The 21772-nt window shown below is 45.7% G+C and overlaps 3 protein-coding genes across 9 annotated transcripts; 2 read left to right on the top strand and 1 right to left on the bottom strand.

Moving 5' to 3' along the window:
• Positions 1-1283: 1283 nt before the first annotated feature.
• Positions 1284-12390, top strand: LOC128729302 (chloride intracellular channel exc-4). 4 transcript variants are annotated; one of them, XM_053822972.1, is made up of 8 exons: positions 1284-1340; positions 2557-2836; positions 7389-7490; positions 9700-9864; positions 9952-10194; positions 10439-10549; positions 11051-11068; positions 11751-12390. In XM_053822972.1, the coding sequence occupies exons 2-8, from the start codon at positions 2762-2764 to the stop codon at positions 11829-11831; spliced, it is 795 nt and encodes a 264-aa protein (XP_053678947.1). In that variant the 5' UTR covers positions 1284-1340; positions 2557-2761; the 3' UTR covers positions 11832-12390. The 4 variants fall into 4 exon arrangements, with proteins under 4 accessions (XP_053678947.1, XP_053678946.1, XP_053678945.1 ...); XM_053822971.1 differs by having other exon boundaries at positions 1288-1303; XM_053822970.1 differs by having other exon boundaries at positions 1299-1408.
• A 792-nt stretch (positions 12391-13182) lies between these two features.
• On the bottom strand, positions 13183-13982 carry LOC128728899 (mitochondrial coenzyme A diphosphatase NUDT8). Its single transcript, XM_053822548.1, has 2 exons — positions 13688-13982; positions 13183-13616 (listed from the first exon to the last, which is right to left on the bottom strand). The coding sequence occupies exons 1-2, from the start codon at positions 13920-13922 to the stop codon at positions 13183-13185; spliced, it is 669 nt and encodes a 222-aa protein (XP_053678523.1). The 5' UTR covers positions 13923-13982.
• A 1273-nt stretch (positions 13983-15255) lies between these two features.
• On the top strand, positions 15256-21552 carry LOC128728721 (heat shock protein beta-1). Of its 4 annotated transcripts, none has more exons than XM_053822361.1 (4): positions 15256-15719; positions 17406-17432; positions 20277-20358; positions 20448-21552. In XM_053822361.1, the coding sequence occupies exons 1-4, from the start codon at positions 15541-15543 to the stop codon at positions 20742-20744; spliced, it is 585 nt and encodes a 194-aa protein (XP_053678336.1). In that variant the 5' UTR covers positions 15256-15540; the 3' UTR covers positions 20745-21552. The 4 variants fall into 4 exon arrangements, with proteins under 4 accessions (XP_053678336.1, XP_053678333.1, XP_053678337.1 ...); XM_053822358.1 differs by having other exon boundaries at positions 15256-15725; positions 17406-17438; XM_053822362.1 differs by lacking the exon at positions 17406-17432.
• The last annotated feature ends 220 nt before the right edge of the window (positions 21553-21772 follow it).

The following is a 21772-nucleotide window of genomic DNA, read 5'->3' as shown; positions in this document are numbered from 1 at the left end:
CTGCTAAACAGGAGTAACAGCCTATCTTACTAGTCACTTTAAACTAGAGACAGAGATCCCGTGGTCAATACAAAGCGTACTGTTTAAAAGCATGTTGAACTTCGTTTGGTAGTTCCATTACTCTTGATTTCATAGGTAGAAATAGGCAACAGACATATTTTTGACAGGTTTACAAACAATCGCAAATTAACTGTACGTTCTAAATGATTGAGTTCGTGTAAAATGGATCTATAGTAGCCTACCGACAATGGGTATTGTGTTATTAGAGGATGCTAACAGAACTATTGATATTTTGAATAAAACAAATTTTGTATTTGCAACTTTTGGTGGAACGGCTAGAGCGCTAACGCAGCCGTAGGGACATTATCTCTCGGTTGGCTAGTTTTAAGGATGTGGCTTTTATTCTGTTGATAAGATTGGCAGGACTTACCTGCACCAGTGACCAATGGTTGGATGTTCCCGATCTGGCGATGACAATAACGCACTCGCTTTTATATTTCTTGCAGCACTTTTGCACTACGTTAGAAGGACGTTTTCGCACTGCTTAAAACAAACCAGCAACTTTAGCTTTACACGAGGTGATGGAGTTTGCAGCTCATTGTTACTTTTTACTCGACGCTAACGTCGCACACGACCCGGAACTCCGGCCGGCGGTTACGTTCGTTTGTATTTAATTTTGACGTTCCGAAACGAGCTGGCACAAAACGTCTCTGTACTCCAGGCGCGTAATTCCGGCCACCATGACGTCAACAGACCGGCACACTGACAGCATTCCCGAGCACCGGAAAACCGCACGTACGCACGTTTACAAGCCCGAGGCACGGTTTATAGCACCAGCCGTGCCTGCATGGATATTGTTCACACTGAGGGGCTGTGAGTTTATGACGCTTTCAAAAACAAAAAAACACCAACCCGTCACGTGGCCAACGGGCAACCGTTGTAATTACGTGCACCGTCTAATGTTCTGGAACTGTCACGGGGACACTTGATTGGAAATTGTCCAAACGTGACCGTAGTATGTACCGATGGGAAGAGTATAGAAAAAAAGGGAATGGTCCACCTCGGCCCTTGTCCACGATCGACCACTGTGTACCCGGGGTTAGAGCGCCGGAAAGGGAGAGAAGCAAGCCACCGGAGTACGGTGCGGTGAGCGAGAACGCAAGCGACATGCCAGTCGCACGTGTCCGTGCGTGCGAAAGCGAGACAAAACTAGCTTGGCCGCTAATGACGCCGGAGCCGCCGTTTGCTCCGAGGGAACGTTTTGAACCACCATTATTTGTGTACGGCACTCGAAGCACAGAAGGTCGGTCCTCGTAGCTCCTGCACATATTCCAGCGCTTGTGTGTGTGGTTTTTTTGTTTTTTTCGGTGGGCTGATTTTGTGACGCGTCCCAGTCGCTTGTCAGGAGGTGCGTCGTCTTTGCGTGACGGGTTGTGAACGTTGGAAGCGTGTTGAAGCCGGGAATTTTGGGGAACAAAAAGCAAAGGCTAAAACAAAGATCAAACGCCGTTTAATTTCGGTTTTTTGGGCACACGCCCCGCCATAGTTAAATTCCAGCGTCTAGCTCTCGTCGCTCCGTGTGGAATATACGTACGTCTATGTGTGTATATTCGCTTGTTGGTAGTGCGCCAGCAAGATTCGGTCCCAAGTTGAAGGAGAACGGTCTCCTTCCGTCGTGTTGTTTCACACCCAGTGCCCTTCTCTCCGATCGCTTCGTCGAACACCCGCGCGCGCGTTCCCCATCGCCTTCTGCACACCTTCACTTGCAATCACACACACACACACACATGCACGCACGCCTTTTTGTGAGCCCTCTGAGCCCGCGGTTGTGCGCCTTTCGAAGTGAGTGAGGAAAAATTTGATCACGCAAGCGGAAAGTAGCTGTTGCTAAAGTGCATTTTGGGCTCGTTGAACTGGAAAACATCCATCCAATTGGATCGAGGGATTGTTTTGAAACCGATCGTTGCGCGGGTGGGGCGTTTTGTGTTGTGTTTGAGTTGTTTTTCTGTTGCTAGTTTTGTTTTTTTAGTTTGAAAGCCCCTCCGTTAGTGCATTTTGGGCGCGACAAAACTCGGGAGGCCATTTCGTTTCAGCTTCGCTTTGAGGATTTGCGTGTGAAAAGAAAAAGAAGAGAAAAAGAGAAAGGAAGAATTATATTTTAGTTTAACAAAAGTAAAATAAAAAACGAGTCTCCCGCTTTTGTCGAGTGCGGTGTTCGATATCAACAAGTATTAATAAGAAGGTGCATTCCAATACACCCTCCCTGCAACACACATACTCACACACACACCCACAGTACTCGTCCTTCCCCTCTTATTTTCGCCTTCCTCGAAAAAGGCGGCGAATGTCTCTCGACACGACGCGCGCGCGGTGAAAGCGAAAAGCGGGCCCGTTTTGAGGAGAAAGTGGTGGAAAACAATCCCTCACCCGGGGGTCCCCACCCCCCCTTGCTCTCCCCCTTCCAGCTCGTGGGGCAAGAAGGGGGCAGTGGACGCGTATTTAAAGTACACTCTTCAATCAATCAACATCTAATTTTATCAAACATTCTCCGTTCAGCCCCCCAACCACCCCGGCGCCCGCCAACCATCCCCCATTCGTCGCGATCGCGAGAAAGTTCGGTGAGCAGAAACGGAAACAGTGAAACAAAAGAAAAACAAAACCAAAAAAAACAACAAAGTACCCACCCATCTCTGCGCGCGCACATACAAACGCACGCCCACAAACGGCAGCAAACAAAACCCCAAGCTCTTCTTCCCCAGCGATGTCGGACGAAGGCCAGGATAATGGAGCCAGCCGGAATGGCGGTTCGGTGCCAGAAATAGAGCTGATAATTAAGGTAAATAAAAGCCGATTTTAAAGTTGCACAATTCTAGCACGCCTTCGGGGCGCAGGTAAAAAACCGCGGCGCCTAGGAAGGATGTGCCAGGAGGGGCGGGTGAGCGGGGAAGAACCCGCTTGTGTTTTTGTCCCTTTTAAGGGTTTTTTTGTGGGTCTTTTTTTTGAACATTTCTGCGATCCATGATAGCTTAAGCGGGGAGAGAAGGTTGCGTAACGAAATCGCCCGTTAAAACGCGTTTTTGGAGCCTTTTCCTGCTCGTAAATGTCAGCCATCTGGCAGCGCCTTTTTGGGGTGTATTTTTCCCTAATCAATCAAATCGGTCGCCGCCAGTAAAAATGTGCTTAAGCAGGGCGGGTTTATCGCCTGAAGGTGCTCCAAAGCTGAGGAGTGGTGCCTTAAATTGAGATATTGGAAGCCTAAAACATCATCCGGTAAAGATTTCCGAGCCGCTAGGCATTATTTGCGGCTGTGACGAACATTCAAACAAGCGCTGCACACCCACACACACACACAGCGCTGTGGGGGGAAATGATGGCTATACGCGCAGCTGCAGAGGGTCACACCAGCGATCGGAACAACGGTGTGTTCGTGGAAAGTGCCAACTATTAGCGAGCCAACTTGCGGCAAAATAAACGCCTGGAATTCGGCTTTAATCCAGAGAGGCTTTTCTTTTTTTTGCTACCCTACTTTTGCACACATTTCGATAACTGCAGAAGCGCCTTGTTGTGACCTTCGATCGCGCATTTCGTCGAATTTCACGCATTGACACTTTGATCTGGTGTGTTCACCCACACCGAGACGTGAATTGAAACGAGCAAGTTGCCAACAATACACAAACCCCGCGTGTGGTGATGTCAGGTGATGACGGGGACCCTGCTGTCTGATGACACCTCTTTGCACTCGTCGTGCTAGCAATTCTAGGTAAAAAGAGAAAAAGAAAAAACCCTCCACCAGCAAGCAATCGTGGCAAAAGCCAGCTGTGGATTGCTTATTCAATGTTTGCTTAGAATTCTGAGGCCATGGTTTTTTTTTGTCCCGTTTGGTGTTGCGGCTTGTGTGTGTTCGCCTTCACACACAGGATTATCAGTTTCGAGCTGTTTGGCTCCTTCGCCTGCAGCTTTTGTTTGTTTGTTTGTCGAAGAGCGCATTCGTCATGCAATTTTGCAGGTAGGCTTAGAGGGCTGTTTTGTTATTCTTCCGCAGGAATCGCTGCCGCCCGTCGAATAAAAGCTGTTTCATTTGAATTTAACGTACGAAGCGAAATCTCTTCGCTGTGTTTATGATGGTGCGTTTGGCTCTCAATGTCAATCATTGTTATCGGGGTTGGGGGCGAATTTCCTTCGAAATCGTCGACAAATGCCGGCTTTCTGGGGGTGTGTTATCTTTACAAAAGGTATATATATATTTTTTTTTTCTTATGAAACGGCTTACTTTTGCCTCAAGGCTTCTAAAGTACTCGTTGTACGTGAAGCAACCGTTTTGAATTGAAGTTTTCCACAGCTCGCTTTATCGCTGGAAATTATGTGCGCTCGCTGTCTCTTCATATAATCGTGATGGCGACGGTGTTCTTGTAAGGCACTTAACAAGCAATAGGCGCGACCTGTCTTATCGTTATCGGTCGTGGCCGGAATTGTACCACGGCACACACACGGAACCGCCTCAGGGGTCATACAGCAGATCCTTTTATTTATTATTATTTATCGCCTTTTACGAACCAAGCACCCCATGAATGCGGCTGCTGCTCAAGCGGACTCTCGCTTATCGGGAAGGGGGAGGGGGGGGGGGTAGCGCAAACATTGTATGTTGTCCTCCCCACTCCTGCTCCTCAACCCATTCCTAGTATGCCGCACGTTTGGCCGTCCGCAGAGTTATGTGAGGGTTTTCTGTTTCTTCTTTTTTGTTTTTTTGCTCCTACCCTTAGCGCGCGTGCCTAGGGTTTTTTTTTGTTGTTGGTACTTTTGCCGTTGTTTAGTTTGAGCTTTCGTCTTCTGTGCGGTTCCCCCTCTCTCTCCTCCTCCTCCTCCTCCCCGCGTGCCCTTTGTTTTATGCGCTTCCGCGGTCTTACTGGCATATGTGGCCCACACGATGCTTTTGACCATACGTGTTGCGAATCATAATGCAACGACCGGCTCCGGTAATCGGTGCCTTTTGCCTGCGTGCGTTGTGTTATGTGCCGGCTCTTCCTTCTCTTCCTTGAAGAATGGCTGGGGGTGCGCGCGGTTTCGGCATTTTTGGCCGCACAAAGCAAACGTCGTCGTGATCGCCATGGGGAATTGTTCGTTTTATATGTGTGTGGCAAACATTTTCTCATCCCACCCGGTAGGAAAAGCAAAAAAAACCCTTCTCTAAAGAAGACGCGGAAGGGGTAAGGCAGTGGAAACATACTTACCGGCGAGATTTCTTTCGTACGTGCGCGATGAGTCATTTTTCGACGAGCCGTGACATATTTTCATTATGTAGGTCTCTAGCTCGCTCTATCTCTCTCGCTCACCCCCTCGGAAGGGAGGAGTCCATTTCATGTGTCGTGGGGAAAATGCCCTTTTCTTAAGTGCTGAAAAAAAATCATCCACCCGCGCGAGCCCTGCAACAAATGAAAAGGTCGAGATGTTAGAATAAGAAATTGTTCAGCTATTTGTTTAAATTAAATCATCCTCGCTGATGCAACTGCATTTGCTTGCATCTCCCGGTGCTCCTAATTCTTACGAAATTCTTGGACAACCCACACTGCCCTACCCAGGTTGTGTGTGGGCGACGAAAGGTCGCGAGGGCGCCCTTCGACACACACACACACACCCACGAACACGACAGTTCACTTTAATTTAGATCGCTCTTTGAACGATTTCTCAAACCTTTGCATCGACGTCAGAAAATGGGGTGGAATTTCGCTTTTCGGAACGCCCTTCCGGTCACACATTTGTCCCCCATGGCCATCATCATAATCATCATCATCATCATCGTTTATCTTATCTCACCCCCACCTCGGTCTGGTCTCGCAAATAGACCTTCATAACGATGACAAGGAGACGCCGCGAGAGAGCAGCAACCAGCACGTACATTTAAAACCCGGTGCGCCATGAAACGGATGCGCCCTGAGCGGACACCACCCTGGAAGGTGTGCGCTTATTTACCGATGTTTTACGGGCCTTCGTTTATTTTTTTATCGCCTACACTAGATGACGCCGCTATCGGAATACACACCGACCCGTGTTGCAACCCATTGCAGCACCTGAACACAGATTGCCCCGGATGGGAGAGAAGCCATCTTTTTTCGACACCATTGTGGCAACTTTGCTTTTCGCGACAAACGCACTTTTACTTCGCTCCAGGTGACGATCTGGACGGGCGTGCACTTACTGGTGTGACGTGTTGCGATTTTAAACGCAATCTTGAACTGATCTCCCCACAATGCACGCACACGATCAGATGCACCGTACGCGCTGCCACCGGGTGGCTCGGGATGCCGAGATTTGGTTCCCGAACATTCGGCATTGGTGGCTGTAAACGCTCGAGATAAAACCAGGGCACACACCCTGTGGCTTGTGGTATGGAAACCGATCAACCTGCAAGGTTACTCATGGCTAGTTTGTGACATCGAGGGTGACGTAAAGACACTCAGGGCTGGTGAGAACGCATCGGTGGTGTGGTCAGCAAGAGACGGAGTGAAGCGAATACAACAACACACATAAAAAAAGGCACACCGTTTACGCGAGTGGTGATGTCATCTGCCGGGCTGTCGGACGTTTTTCCCAATGGCACATTATTTCCGAGCGTCTCCATGTAGCCTATTCCAGTGGCACTCAACTTTTACGTGACCGCTTTGCGCCACTCCGGAACCCATCAGGGCCCCCCTTTGGTTCGCTTAGATGCGATCACGTCAAACCGAACGATCGCTGACGGATGTGCATTTTTTTTGCTACTCTCTCTCTCTCTCATGTGTATGTGTCTCTCGCTTTTTCTCCCATCTGTTGACTGTGTGTTTTTTTTTTCTGCGCCTAACGATGGGAATCGACCATTACACGATTCGCGCCCGGGTGTTTCGATGAAGCCTTCGAATGGTGGCACATTTACACACACACACACCCACACGCATGGGGGGCCTTGTTATCGTGCCCATCGGTTCGTTTGATTTGTTTTTTATGGCAACTCAATCGCGGGCGACGCGCGAGATTTGCGAGGCTCAAATTGATTTTGCGCGAACGTGCTCTAATCGCTAATTATTCCGCGCCTCCGTTGCATGGATAACAGGGCGATGCATTTCAATAAATGCTAACCGGGCGTTTCAACCCCCACCCACTTATAGGGTGGAGGGAGACGCCTGGGAAAACGAAACACAAATGAAGATGAAGGCGCGGTGGCTAGCCTTTGAGTGGCCCTGGAAAAAAACGCTTGACAGCAGCGTTTAAGGGCCGCCTAGTTGGACGTTAAATTCAATTTCATCATCTGACATCTTGAGAAAATCCCCACCAATGGGTATTTTAATTTTATTTTCCTTTTTTTTAGTGTTTGTGTTTTTTTTTGAACTACTCTCCAATTTCTTTTACCTTTCCAGGCATCGACCATCGACGGCAGACGGAAGGGAGCGTGCCTGTTTTGCCAGGAGTACTTCATGGATCTCTATCTGTTGGCGGAGCTGAAGACGATCAGCTTGAAGGTAAAACGCAAGCCCTTCTTCCCCTCCTCCCCCCCCCCCTACTCACGTGGGCGGCCAACGTAATGAATGGCGACTTATGAATTATGGAACAAAAATGCATAATTATTTTTAACCCCCTTACCGAGTGAAACCGAAAACAAAGGCGGGTGAGAAGGAGCGGGGTGGGCGCACCGCGAAGGGGGGAAAATGGAAAATTGTCCCACACCAAACCGTGATTAGGTCGTGATTCAATTATTGACGTTTTGTCTCTGTCTGGTTTGTTTTTTTTTTGCTCATCCATGTGTCCGTTAGATTCGCGTGTAGCTTTAATTTTAAACCGATGGAAAACCACCCCCGTAATGCGGGCTCGATTTCTCGACTCACGACGAGAGAGAAAACACATGGCCAGCGTCTGTTTTCCGGTGGCTTGATGTCGTCAGCATTCTGTACCTAACGATTTGGCGCCACCTTTGAGCGGGTTATTTTAAAATCCGCTCGAAATGAAATCTCCAACCCGCTATGATATCATTTCACCCTTTCGGTTCGGGGCAAACGGGAGGGCGGGAGGGGTGCGCAGGAAAATTTCGTTTTCCGAAGCATGTGTGCGTGCGTGTGTGTGTACTCCAACGTGTTTCCCCAGCCCCGTTGTACGCTGACATTGGCGCATTTTCAAAGACGAACGCGCGCGCGCGCAAAAAATTGCTTGTCGGAAGCGCAACGGTCATAATAATAACGGCTATGATGTAACCCCCGGGTCCCGGGAGACTAACCTCCGTGCACTTACTGGCCGGACCCCTCCCACCCGCGTCTCTTTTTTCCTCCTTCGATAGAAACCCCGCGCAAGACACGATTTCTTGCGCGCACGATGAACACGCCACAAACAACCTGCTGTGGGGGTTTTGGAAAAGTAAACAACGGCTTTTCGGGCGCGCTCCAACTCTGGTTGAGCCCCCCTCCCTCTCCTTCCCTCATCCTCCCCCGCATATTGGCAGAGTCAACACAAATCCCGCTCAATAATAAATAAATAAAACAACCCACCCCTCGACAAAACAACAACACACACCACCCCCATCATCTCGAAAAACCGTCGAAGGCCGCGAGCTCATTCGAGCCGATCGAAAGTTTGGCCAATGGAGAGAGAGCAAAAAAAAAAAGAAGCAATTATTTACCGCACAAGGAAAACTGTGGCACGCACACACACACACACACACGCACGCAACGGCGAAATAGTACACATTTCATTTTCATGCTCACGGTGGCGGATCCGCGTTGTTTTCGTTTTCCTTGCCCCGAATGTGTCTTGTCCGGACATTGTTTTATGGACTCGGTATTTTCTCTCTTGCTGTCTCGCTCGGGTTCGTGCGCAACGGTGGGTTGCTGTAATGCAGCTTTATTTACTGATACAACATGTTAATAAAAATCCACCCCCTTCTCTACCCCATTTTCCACCTACTCACGTGTGCGCACGCGCGCGCAAAGAAACATGCGCGCGCGCGCGTCCCGCCTGCCGGTTGCGTTAGTTTAAATCGTTAGCACGCGGCCGTGAAAATGATGAGAGAATCATAAATTTGAATTTATTTGCGACCGTTACCTAACCCCCGACCCAACGGAAACGGGGAGGGTGATTATCGGTGCGATTGGAAAATGGGCATTGGGAGAGTTTTAGGATAATTAGCGAGTAATTTCATGCCATTATATGACGCCCGGGCGGTGGGGATTGATTTTTTTTAGTATGATTGCGCGACTAATTTGCTGCTAGGATGACGAGTTTCCGTACGATTGCGCCTGTAATTTACGTTAGTTAGGGGTGACAGAATGGTTAAACGATTTATCATTACTCATAGTCGATCTTTCTTGCATAGGAATTTTTAATAAAATCACCTTTTTGTGGTTAGGATGACGCCAATCCGTAGGTGGTGATTGGAATTTGAGTATAATTGTGCCTGTAATTTGCGTCAGTTCAGAGGTGACAAAATCGTTAAATAAAACTATTACTCACATTCGCTTTTTCATGCACAGGAATTGATAATGGGTCAAAGAAATTTGTTAAGTAATGGTTCGACAACCGGACAAGGCCTACCTACCTTGGGGGGAGACTAAGCTAAGCTAAAGGTTTTCTATGACTTAGAATTAACGCTTCGGCTATCGAGAGCCTACTAAAAAATATGGCGATAATATCGAGGTCAAAGAGTTACATAACATTAATGCACGCGCGCAACTTCTTCACTAGGTGACGACAGTGTGCATGCAAAAACCTCCGCCAGATTTTCGCACCAACTTCGAGGCCACACATCCACCGATTCTCATAGATAATGGGCTCGCCATACTGGAGAACGAGAAGATCGAACGGCACATCATGAAATCGGTGCCCGGTGGGTACAATCTATTCGTACAGGTATGTTCTCTTTAACAGTCCGGAACCGTGTGATAATATAATAAGCCCTTTGCTTTCTATTCGCTCTCTCCCCCTTCGGACCGACAGGACAAAGAGGTGGCCACGTTGATTGAAAATCTGTACTCGAAGCTGAAGCTGATGCTGGTGAAAAAGGACGAGAACAAGAACAACGCGCTGCTGGTGCATTTGAAAAAGATCAACGATCATCTGGCGGCTAGAGGCACGCGTTTCCTAACCGGCGATACGATGTGTTGCTTCGATTGCGAGCTAATGCCACGCCTGCAGCACATCAGAGTGGCCGGGAAATATTTCGTCGACTTCGATATACCAGTAAGTCGGCGGTTTAGCGTCCAGAAGCCCGGACAGGAACGTTTTCGATCATCATTTGATAAAGACAATTGGAGATTATTGCGGGTTTAGCGATGTTTTCTCAAACCTCGAGGCTCACCTCGTCGTTTTAATGGGAACGAATCTCACGCCTTTGCTGCGTGATAGTGGTTTCACAATTGATTCAAAGCAAATAGTGTATATGACGGTAATTATACCCTTATCTTTCGATTTCCTTCTTCAACAGAAACACTTAACGGCGTTGTGGCGGTACATGTATCACATGTACCAATTAGATGCCTTCACACAATCCTGTCCTGCCGACCAGGATATCATCAACCACTACAAACTGCAGCAGGTACGATATTAGCTCACCAATTCGAGTGCCCTTTTCGTCATACATACATGTTGCGTTCATTCTTTACTTAACCATTTAACGCTTCCCTTGGAGCCCCTATCGATAACGTATCATAACTTCTACTAAGACATTTAAAACCTTCCTTCGTCATTGATAAGCGCATATTAGTTTCATTAGCTTGTACGTCCCATCCAGTCCAGTAGCGACAACAGCTATCATGCTCTCGATCCATACATAATCTCAGATCATTAATTCCGTTTTATTTTATTTTTTCTTACCTCTTGTTACGCTAACTTTATGTGGACATCGTTCCCCATTCTTCCCGTTCCAATTCATATTATCCTTGTCCGGTCAATAACCATCGTATATGACCTCACCCCTAAACCCTCTTTCTCTCCACCTCGCTCCCCTCACGTCCTCAATCTTGCGAGGGGTGTGTAACAACTTGTGATGTGATTAATAACGATCGGTTCTGTATGCCCCATCGCGCCTCTAATGCAGGCAAAAGGTGACATTAAGGTACGTTAGTAGGATTTACCACGTGTCGTGTAGCACATGTCCATATCGTGAGTTGTTGTACAATTGTGTATTCGTTGTTATGCAATTTTTTTATTGTGTGCCCCCTCTCGGTGTTTAATTTGGTCGTTGCTCTCTTAAAGGGAATTTGTTGGACAAAATGAGTATTTTCTATTTTTTCGGGGTTTTTCAAATGAATATTTTCAAGAAAGCTGAATAATTCTTTTTCTAGAATCTTACCTATAAGTTCTTGGGATATGTTATGCATTTTTTTTATTCGTTGCCTCACTTAGATGCCAAGTGACAAGGACTATTTTTTGTTATGGCATAATTTCTCCAACACAAACTATCGTTTTGTATAAATTTTCTGCTGCACAATTTTCCGTCTAGCCTAAACTTTCAATTGTTATTATTTGGTTTACTTCATATGTTTCCTGTCTCGCCTACGCCCAGATGACACTAATTGTTTGTAGATCCTATTCAAAATCTAATCAATTTCATTAATTTGTTTACTAATCCATTTAACAATTGTATTTAGATGAACCATGCATAAGACCGTTCATCTGTAGTGTATTCTAAAAATATAACACCACAAAATGCACGATTGTACTTTTATTTTTTTCAACACATGAAAGATGATATTTATTTTAGGGCATTATTCATTACTTTAAATTATTTGTTACAGATGTTGAAAATGAAAAAGCACGAGGAGCTGGAGACGCCAACATTCACCACATCGATCCCGGTAGACTTGAATGAGCAGTAAAGTTGGGCAACAATCTTAAAGAAGAATCAACAAAAAAACACCACAAGCATGTGTAGTATGGAAGGGGTTAGGCATTATGAATAGTTTTAGACGATTGATTCCAAAGTCTAATCTACAAGCAATGCACTTGTTGGGTCAATTTGAATCACAGCATCGAGGCGGAACGGTCCTTAACATATGTTACGAAAATTCCGTTTGTTTTTTTTAATTACGTTTTTCTAGAACTTTTGGATTTGAACGTACAGAACTTTATAAAATTAGCATTTGTCCGCCTTTTATGCCTCCTTTGCCTTGATACAACTTCCAGTGCTTCAAAATGGAATCAAAATGAATTAATGAACCTTGAATTTTAGTCGCTTGCATATTTTTGTCATGTATTCAAAATATATTAGATAGGAATTACCACGGTTTTAGCAAAAAATTTGCTATGCGTCCAAAACCGCTATGAAATATTATATGAAATATACATGCGATCAAACAAGACGTAGCCTTGAAAAAAAAACAAAACTTTTTTAAAACGCTAACAACGAATCGACCAGTTTTCTAATAAAAACGAAAAGGAATTCTAGCAGCAACGCATCAACATTAATGCGTGATAGTTATGTACATTCAATGGTTAGGCTTCTCACCATTTAGGTTGCATGTTATGTTTTACTTACTTCCCACTTCGTCAAAGTTGAGTTGTCTTTGACATCTTTTTACTATTACTATTATCGGTAAGCTTGAAATAAACACAATCTTGTTATGTGTGTATCCTATATCCAGAATTAGCCTATCTGAAGTCGCATTGTTTCAAGTAGTAGAGTAGTTAAACCACAAGAAGAGTATTGCCAGAACTTTTAGAATTATTTCGGTGGAATCGGTACGTGGACACCAGCAGTGGCCGAAAACGGCGTGCTGCTTTCTTTATTTTAACGATATTTTTCAATTATACTTACTGGCACCTAAACAATACGCTGATGAAATAAAAGTGAAGCGGTTTAAGCAAACGAACGCAAAATGGCAACAAAACAGTTTTCTAATATCGGTGTATGTTATTTGCTGTTTATTATTAATTCGTACTAACATTCATAGATCGCCCATTTGATTAAGCTGGCTTGGATCATTGCATGAAAAAGAACTCCTATAACAAAGCTATACCATTCTACTAACATATCAAGATGAGTATGTCGTTTTAAACGAGTTTTTTTATTTGGCCTAAAAGTAAATCTTTAGCTTTCAACGTGTGAAACATTTTACACACTATATCTAACGATCTTATGATTATGCTTGAATGTTACTTTATAGTATAATATTGGTAATATTGCATGAAGTTATGTATCTTATTGAATACGTATCCCAAAAATGGTTGTCACCGTTTGCTATTATTCATTTCATATTTTTTCACAAATGGTAAACGACTGCTGTACGAACCAGGCAATAGCGCCGTGAGAAACAAATGAGTAATAACGGCTGTAATTCCCCACACTGTTTCGACCCCATTAAGGAATACCGGAGTAGTATAATTGCCACGAAATTGCGTGTGTCTTCGGTGTTCACCGCTGGCAAATGTTTCAATAGGCACTGCGAACACCTTGGCTACCTCATCAGAGCTTGGCTTTAGCTGATTGAAAGAATAATCTGTAATGCTTCCCACGACCGGCGTTATCGATGGTCCAAAGGCCGGTATGATGGTGTTGCCGCATCCCCAAACGGTTACCGATTTCTTCGATATGCCTATTTCTTCCTCAAACTCACGTACGGCACATTCCTCATAGCTACTATCTTTTTCGTCTTTCATCCCACCTGTAAAATGCAACAAAATGTTCATAACTCTCGGCGACTTACGTGGCAAACAAGTTTTAGTTTATTCATACCAGGGAAAGAAACTTGTCCGCGATGATTCCGCAGTTTGCTAGATCGAATGGTGTAAATTAGGTTTATTTTATCATCTACCATGAGGAGTGGTATCAATATGGCAGCTTCTTTGGTAGCTGACTCCTTGCTCAATCGTATTTTGGGAAGCTTTTGAAATCGTGAAATTACTTCCTGGTGCTTGGTGGCATTGGTCAGTAACGACGGATGCAGCAATTCCGATACCTTTTTGATCATCTCAGAAGATAGATAAGTGAATCCAAGGCATACAACTGCTATTATGAAGGTAGATGATCAGCGTTTGTGTTGGCTAGCCTAGCACGGTACGATATGCACAAGTCATTATTACTCTTGATGTGTATTCTAATGAATAAAAATATCTGGATTATATAACGTAGCACATAAATTCCTTTAAAAAGTATGATCAGACTTAAAGCAATGATACTTAATTTTGTTTTGCAAAAATTCAGCATATTGTATTTTGAAAAGTAGTTAAAAGTAAATTTATAAGATGGATAAGCATGTTTTCGAATTTTTGTAAATAATGAAAAGAATAGTTAAGTTCTGTAACTTTTGGAAAAATAGTATGAAAGTATAACATGCTTAGCAAATTAAATTTTAGAATTATCTAAGCAAACCAATGATTAGAATGATCTTACAAGAACTCCCAAGTAGTAGAAAATGATTACTTACTATGTGTATAAATTAGTTTTATTCAAATACACAATGGGATGAGCAAAATAAACACTGATATTGTGGTTCGGTAACCGATGTTTTGGTTCGCATTTATTATTTACTGTGTTTTTTTCCCGTCATAAGCAGTCCATCGCATGAATCAAGGTTTACATTATATGCTCAATACTTGAGTAGCGAGTTTCATGGATCAAAGCATATGAAAAAGGCTTAAATACTAAAAATTGTGTAATTATCATAAGTATAATGAGTTGTTCTTTAGCATAAAAATGTAGAAAGTGTGTAATAACTGATGTATTTATTTTATGTTTTGTAGCATCCGTTGGTTACAAATGTGCTGTCATTTGTGTGGTCAATGCTGTGAGCACAAAACGTTCTTATGGCGTTTCAATATTTTTCAATAAAAAAATAATAGGAAAATATTGCTTACATATAAAAAAATTCTGAATAAAGAATTGTATCGATAAATAATAATAATAATTTATTTTGTTTGCGAAAAATGTTTGCTATAAAAAATGTTAGTCATACAGTGACAGCATTCTACCCCACCGCTTTAAAATTCAGCCTTCAACCAACACTTGACGCAGTAGATTGCTTCGAAAAAAGGAAAATTTTGCACTTTTCGCTGTAACTTGGCCACCGTAGATATGCGTACCGCTCATATGATGGCTGAAATAATCATGAGATGAAATCAACCAAATGCATCCAGTACGTTGAAGCTCTTTTTTCGTTATTCTTTCAACCAGATGTCACCGAGTGGGTTTGAAACCATCGCAACCGTTGTGTCATTCGACGCACACACCGCACACCCAATAAATACTGGCACAAGGTCCGCCCGTAACGTCAGTTGAACAGTATTTTCTTTTCGTAACGGACGCTTTTTCCAGTCCGGCGCAGTGCAAACCCACCATTCGCGTACCAGTTCGCGCAGTCCTATTTGCGTATTTGCTATTTGACGATCGAAACGTCCGAGTGTGCTGCGTGTTTGTTTGTTTGGCGTTTATTTATTTTTCTGCATCGGGTTCCGTTTCCCCTCTCTCACCGCAACGGTGCCGTAACCTAACGCACCGGGAAACAAATCGTGGTTCTCTGGTGTCCAACTGTTGAATCGGCTGCGATTCCAATTCCAAGGACAAGCAAATATCACACCCAAGCCGTCATCATGGCCGATGAAGAAAACAGACGCAACATCCCCATCAAACTCGGCGACTTCAGCGTCATCGATACGGAGTTTTCCAGCATCCGCGAGCGGTTCGACTCCGAGATGAGGAAGATGGAGGAGGAGATGGCCCGGTTCCGGTCGGATCTGATGAACCGCGAGTCGAATTTCTTCGAAACCACGTCCAGGTAGGTTAGCGAGGTGTACGAAATTGGACCGCCGTTGCTCGGAAAAGGGCGTTTGCGAGCTAAAAAAAAGGGCCCCGACCGACGGAAAGGAGCGACGGTCCTGGCGCCGGACCGTCTTAAACCCCTCGCCCTCACCGTCCAACACGCTCTCCGGGAGAGGGAGGGCACACCGTTCCAAAGGGCGTTTATGTCTCGGGTGCCAGTTCTTGGCTCACACTCGAAACCGTTCTTTTTCACTCCACCAATGGCTAAACGCGTGCGAATTTTCCTTCCCTATCGCTGCTCGTCTGCGAACCCCCCCGGAGAGGGTCGTTTTCCTTGCGATGGAAGCGACCGCGAGCGCGTTTTTGCGTTCTATAAATACAACAGGCAACCTTTTTTTTTTCTTCTCGCCCATCTCCTTGCACCTCTGTTATGATTTGCTCCGTCCCCTTTGTGTGTGTGTGTCGGTGTGTTGGTGTGCCCTGCCATCGGTGTGGGTTGGCGAGTTCTCCAAAAACCACCCCATCGGAGTCTTAATATGAGTCATCACGCGCGACGGCGACGGTCGCTTTTCCTTCTTCGGGCATCCAAGGGCGCTGGCGGGCCTTTCCCGCCACTACCACCACCACCACCACCACCACCACCGTGGTCAAGGTTCGTCACCATCACCACGTCGTGAGCCTTCAGGGCGTGGGTGCACAGGGGTGGGAGGAGAGAGCCACCCTTCGCTTGTCCCTCACCACCCGCGTCGACCCAGGCGGGTCGAGCAATCGAGCGGAGGAGGATATTAATAGCCGATGAGGTGCAGGCTGAAATAAATATGGATATGCGAGGGGGTGGGGGGTGGTGGTGGGGCGCGCGAGACCGATTCCATGTGGCGGAAAATTCTCGGGGGCAGTTTCTCGAAAATAACACCCGCCTGCCGAAGAAGGGAGTGGAATTTTTCCGGCGTGGCTAAATGTAGCCAGATTTGCCTGAAAAAAAGGGACCGGAACGAAGGCGGGGGAGGGGGGGAGGGGAAACTCCCACCCACAGTACCCTTAAGGGGTAGGATTAGGGCACGAGCCGTCGGCATTTGAGCTTGCATTTGATGGGTTGAGAAGACGAAAAGTTGCCAATTACTCACTCGCGCCAGCAACCCTCTACGGAGGGAGGGTTGAATTTTCCCGTGCCAACGAATTATCTCATTTCATGCCACGATCCCCCTCTTACGTACCGTCCGGTTTGCGCTAACCAACTCCGTATTCCTCGCTTCCGCAGGAACGTGACGGAATCCGCACAAAGAGAGGGCGCATATGAAGTGAACGGTTGAGCTGCGAGGAAGCAAAAATTGAGACCAAAAAAAAAATACGAAAAGAAAAATGCCACCCCTAAATGCCAATCCGCCTATCGTAACAACAACTGACCACTGCTCTTCCTGCTTTTTCTCTCTTCCCCTCTGAATTTTCCTCCGATTTGTGTGCCTGCCCGGGCGTTCTTTTTTTGTTTTTTTTTTTTTGATTTTCTCTCTTTTTAACACGCAACGCAACATAAAAACGTGGCCCACCAACCAACTCCTACTCAAACAAATAAAACAAAACGAAAAAAAAAAACAAACAAACCGCCCTTCTCTGTCTATATTCGCCCGCCATCCTGCGCCCTGTGGCCTCTCTTTTCCCGCGTGCGAAACATCCCTGACGAAAATGTCAACCCGCGTAGCTTCTCCTCCAAGAAGGTCGCTACATCGTCCAGGTATTTACGACTCAAACTCCTCCCGTACTTTGTTAGCTAAAAGTAAATGCAGCGTAAATAATATGAACACATTTTAGGGCGCATTTTAAGGCTATCCTTTTACACGTGTACCCGTTAAACGCTAGCAAAACGCTGGTTCTGGTTATTCGTTCCTTTTCGATAGGTTTTAAACTAGTTAGTTTTTTTTTTCTCTTCCTCCGTTGTTTGGTTTGATTTAATGTACCGCAATCGATCTCTCATAAAATGCACGCCGCATGCTCCGTTTATAATTCGTTTTTTTTTGTGTGGGGAATTTAATCCTCTTATCAACAATTCCCAACGTCCATTTTTCAGCCTACTAACTTATCGGTTTATTTTGTCATTTATCTCACATAACAATCGTATGTTTGCTCATCGGTATGTCGTGTGTTGTTTTTTTATATTTTAATATCATTCAAATCATAATTTATGTTTGTTTTCCTTTAGTTTTTAAACCACGCTCGGAAAAGGGAGCTTTTTCCGGTCTCTCTCTTTTTTCTGTTGTTGCTGGTGATATTTTCCACCAGATCATACACACACACACCAACTGGATGGGGTTTTTTTCCGGGCGATTTCCACCCGCTTCCGGTCAGCGGGATTATTTGAGAAAAAACATTAAGCTTGTATCGCTCTCAATTGTAGCTGCAGATGATCGGCTAAACACCCGGAAGCGCCGAAGGACGACAGGAAAATGGACACTCGCTGCTGCGTTGGAAACCTCGTGCTGCCGAGAAAAGCCGTGTAAAATAAACAATGCAGCTTGGAAGTAAATCACGGAAACGGCGCCAAGAAGACGCACACGATGGCCGACATTGTTACAACAAACACAGGCGTTTGTGTGGGGATTTTGCAGCTGCAGCAGCCAGAGGAAAAACTGCACCCGGCGCTGGTGTGTGTGTGTGTGTGGGTGGTTTAAAAATAATTTCCATGTATCGACCGGCAGCTGCTTAACGTCGGAAAGCGTTACATCTTATCTTGAATCTCACAAAAACGGGGGTGATACTTTGTCTCACCCCCGTTACACAAAAGGCGCTTATGCGACGAGTGCACACACGCATCGAACAATTAGGAGCGCACTTGCCAATAGGGTGGAGGGTGTTACGAATGATGTCACTCTACCCCCCCCACCCCCACCCCACCCTCTTTCCACAAATGGCCGAGGAGCTGGACAAAAAAACCCGTGGGCGATGATGTTAGCAGCCACCGAGCATACGCCACGGCAATCCGTCGATGTCGTGTCTCCCATTGCCGTCGGAGGTTTCAACTACCCTTATATGGCAACAACACCCCCACCACCCCCACGCGTGCGTGTGCAGGTGAAACGAGCGCACAAGTTTCCGAAGCGCGCGCCATGACTGAACTCTAAAATAAGATCCCTCACTCGGAGTTCGCGCGCGCGTGTGTGTGATGTCATTAAAAAGTGATGTCGTCACGTTTCGAAGGACTCCCCCTCTCCCCCCTCCCACCTCGCTCCCTTCGTGGTGGGTTAAGAGATTTTCTAACACCCTCGTGGAGGGGTGCCGAGCTAAAGGTGGGAGAAAAAAAAACCAAAAGAAAAAGGCTGGCGTAAATCAGCTCCAAAAAAGACCAACTCCCAGCCCACTCGAGGGAGACTTTTTTTTTATTATTGTATTCCCTCCTCTGCATTCCACCCGCGCAACAGTGAGCCCCTTTCACACCTGCCCACCCACCCCCGGTGGGTGATGGACGTGTCGTTTGGCTTGTTTAAATATTGACCTCACGCGGGCCCGGGGAATCCAAATCAGCTAGCAGCAAGTAGCGATAGCAAACAGCATCTTTCCCGACCGCTGAGTGGTGGCCCTTAGCATCGTTGGGAGTGTGTGTTTGTCTGCTGCATTCCACCTTGGTGTGCCTACGCGTAACATAACCTCAAAAATGACCACACAATCTTTTATTTCGCCCCCGTGGCAGTTCGATTGAAATTCAATCCGTGCTACCGCTCGCGGGTTGTTAAAATTGACGAAAAAGGATTTAATGCTCCCTGTTCGGTTCGGAGGATGGTTTCGTTTGTTTTTATTTTATTTTTATTGGCACTTTCGTTTTATTTCGCTCCCTCCGCCCCCAAACTCCCACTCATTCCATCAAGCTGGTTTTATCGTGGCATTCAGCAGCTAATTCAAACTAAAACGCTCCCCTTTTTTTCCACCTCAACCACAGGCACGTGTTCGCTAATTAATACTGCTAGATTATGTGTTGTACGTTGCATGCAAACCTTCATTAGCAAACCGAACGGCCTCTAAGGTGTCGATAAAAGTAGCCTTATTTAACAGCATGCCGCATGATTCCGGATCACTTCGCAAAGTAGTCGCGAAAGGGTGGGTGGCATCCGTAGCTGGGTTTCCTTGATTTTTTTCCCTCACCATCATCCTTCAGTTTCTCAGTCGTTCTCAGTTTCACGGGGCGAATTATGCGCCTGGTTCTTTATTATGTGTTCCGTGGGTTGGGAGATTTTTCTTTTCCTTCGTAAGATCGTTAGCATGCGAACATGCGTGTTTTTTTTGCGTTCCATTGAGCTAGTCATTCACTTACTTTACTCGTACTTTACTTTACTTTACTCCCATCGTATTCGTGTACGTGCATTTCCACCCACCTTGGAACATTCGGCTCGTAGGTTTGGCAAAGGTGTTGTTTTTTCTCTTCTTCATTTGTTTGTTTGCTCTTTTACTCTCAGTTTCCATTTCGCTGTCCCTTTGTTCACTGTATCTGTTTCCGGTTTCGTCCTTTCGCCGGCTCATCCGATCGGCTTAAGGATGCACGTCGTGCATACATATTAATGCATCCTTTCCGTCCCGTTCACAGCACATCTGCCTCGAACGCGGCTTCCTCGCTGAAGCACCCCCAGGTGCAGAGCGGATCCGGAATAAGCTCCCCATTGATTCAGGTTCGTAACCACCGTGTGTTGCTTCCGTTTTTTTTTTCTTCACCCCACTCTCTAACGCTTCCTTTTTGTTGCAAACCCCGGTTTTGCAGGATGATGGTGATGGCAAGGTGCTGAAGCTGCGCTTTGACGTGAGCCAGTACGCACCGGAGGAGATCGTCGTGAAGACGATCGACAACAAGCTGTACGTGAGCGCGAAACACATGGAGAAGTCGGACACGAAAACGGTGTACCGGGAGTACAACCGGGAGTTTGTGCTGCCGAAGGGCTGCCTGCCGGAGAACATCCGATCGTCGCTCAGCAAGGACGGTGTCCTGACGGTTGATGCCCCGATGCAACCGGAGGCCCTGCTTGGTGGCGAAACGATGGTGCCCATCGCGCACAACTAAGCCGCGATGATGCCACGTGGTGTCGAAGCACGTGGGAGGGTTGGAGGGGGATTGAGGATGCCGCTGGGGGATGATGCCCTTTTGCCCTTTTTCATCGATCCGATCCCCGTGGGTGGGTGGATGACGTGAGAGCGTTTTTGGTGGGGGGGGTTTTGTTTTGTTGCTTCGTCATCACACGCGACCGTTGCTTTTAGCCAGTTTAACTTAATTATCCCAGTTTTGTACGCCACCTAACCCCCCCACCCACCCCCACCCCGGTTCCGGAACCCCTTTGTGTCTCACAATCAAAGTAAATCAATCAAAGCAAGCAAAACGAACGATATGAAATCATATAAGCAAATGGTGGCTGGTACCGGACGGTGAGATATTGCGAACCACCACTAAGCGCTGATGCAACACGAGCCATAAAACGCAACGCATTTTGTTTGTTTGATTGTTTGTCTCTAATTTAACTCTCAATGCCAGCGAGACACGCCTTTGTAGCCAATTTGGCAACAGCTTAATCCAACCGTGGGCAAACTTCTTACGTACGCCGCCGCTTCGTATCAACTAATTATTTTTTTTTCTTTACATTCATATATTCTCTTTTCCCTTTTTATATCGTATGCTTGAATTTTCAACCTACTTGAAAATGAACACACAAAAACAAACAAATCAAAAAAAAAAAAGAACAACGATTTGGCTATATATCTATGTACTGTTTGATTACGATTTTCTGCTCTATTTCTGTATCGCTAAAGAACTTCGCTTGAATAAACGTGCGACATGCTATTAACATACAACTTTCCGCGTGTTTGATTTCTTTATTGCTACCCTTTGGATGATGAACCAGCATTGCCTTAACATCCTTAGTACATTTTCTGGCGCTCCTCCGATAAATCTGTAAAGTATGTTTATATTAGATCGAGGAGAATGTTTAAATCTAAATATAAATATTTCACTGTCGCTGAAGCAGTATTAAAAAGCGTGGCGTGTTTAAGAGACCGTTTCAATCGGGTATTATTTAGAGGTTAGAGAAAAGGACACTT

The sequence above is a fragment of the Anopheles nili genome, chromosome X (genome assembly GCF_943737925.1).
Source record: "Anopheles nili chromosome X, idAnoNiliSN_F5_01, whole genome shotgun sequence".
NCBI lineage: Eukaryota > Metazoa > Arthropoda > Insecta > Diptera > Culicidae > Anopheles > Anopheles nili.
Note: the sequence above shows the minus strand (reverse complement) of the source record. Positions and strands in the feature narration are given on the sequence as shown.

Coding starts and splice junctions, on each gene's coding strand:
- LOC128729302 (XM_053822972.1), top strand. CDS start 2,762: ATGTCGGACGAAGGCCAGGATAATGGAGCCAGCCGGAATGGCGGTTCG. Junction 7,491..9,699: donor TGAAGACGATCAGCTTGAAG/GTAAAACGCAAG, acceptor CTTCTTCACTAG/GTGACGACAGTGTGCATGCA. Junction 10,195..10,438: donor TCGTCGACTTCGATATACCA/GTAAGTCGGCGG, acceptor CTTCTTCAACAG/AAACACTTAACGGCGTTGTG.
- LOC128728721 (XM_053822358.1), top strand. CDS start 15,541: ATGGCCGATGAAGAAAACAGACGCAACATCCCCATCAAACTCGGCGAC. Junction 15,726..17,405: donor TTCTTCGAAACCACGTCCAG/GTAGGTTAGCGA, acceptor CAACCCGCGTAG/CTTCTCCTCCAAGAAGGTCG. Junction 17,439..20,276: donor AAGGTCGCTACATCGTCCAG/GTATTTACGACT, acceptor TCCCGTTCACAG/CACATCTGCCTCGAACGCGG.
- LOC128728899 (XM_053822548.1), bottom strand. CDS start 13,922: ATGATCAAAAAGGTATCGGAATTGCTGCATCCGTCGTTACTGACCAAT. Junction 13,617..13,687: donor CGGACAAGTTTCTTTCCCTG/GTATGAATAAAC, acceptor TGCATTTTACAG/GTGGGATGAAAGACGAAAAA.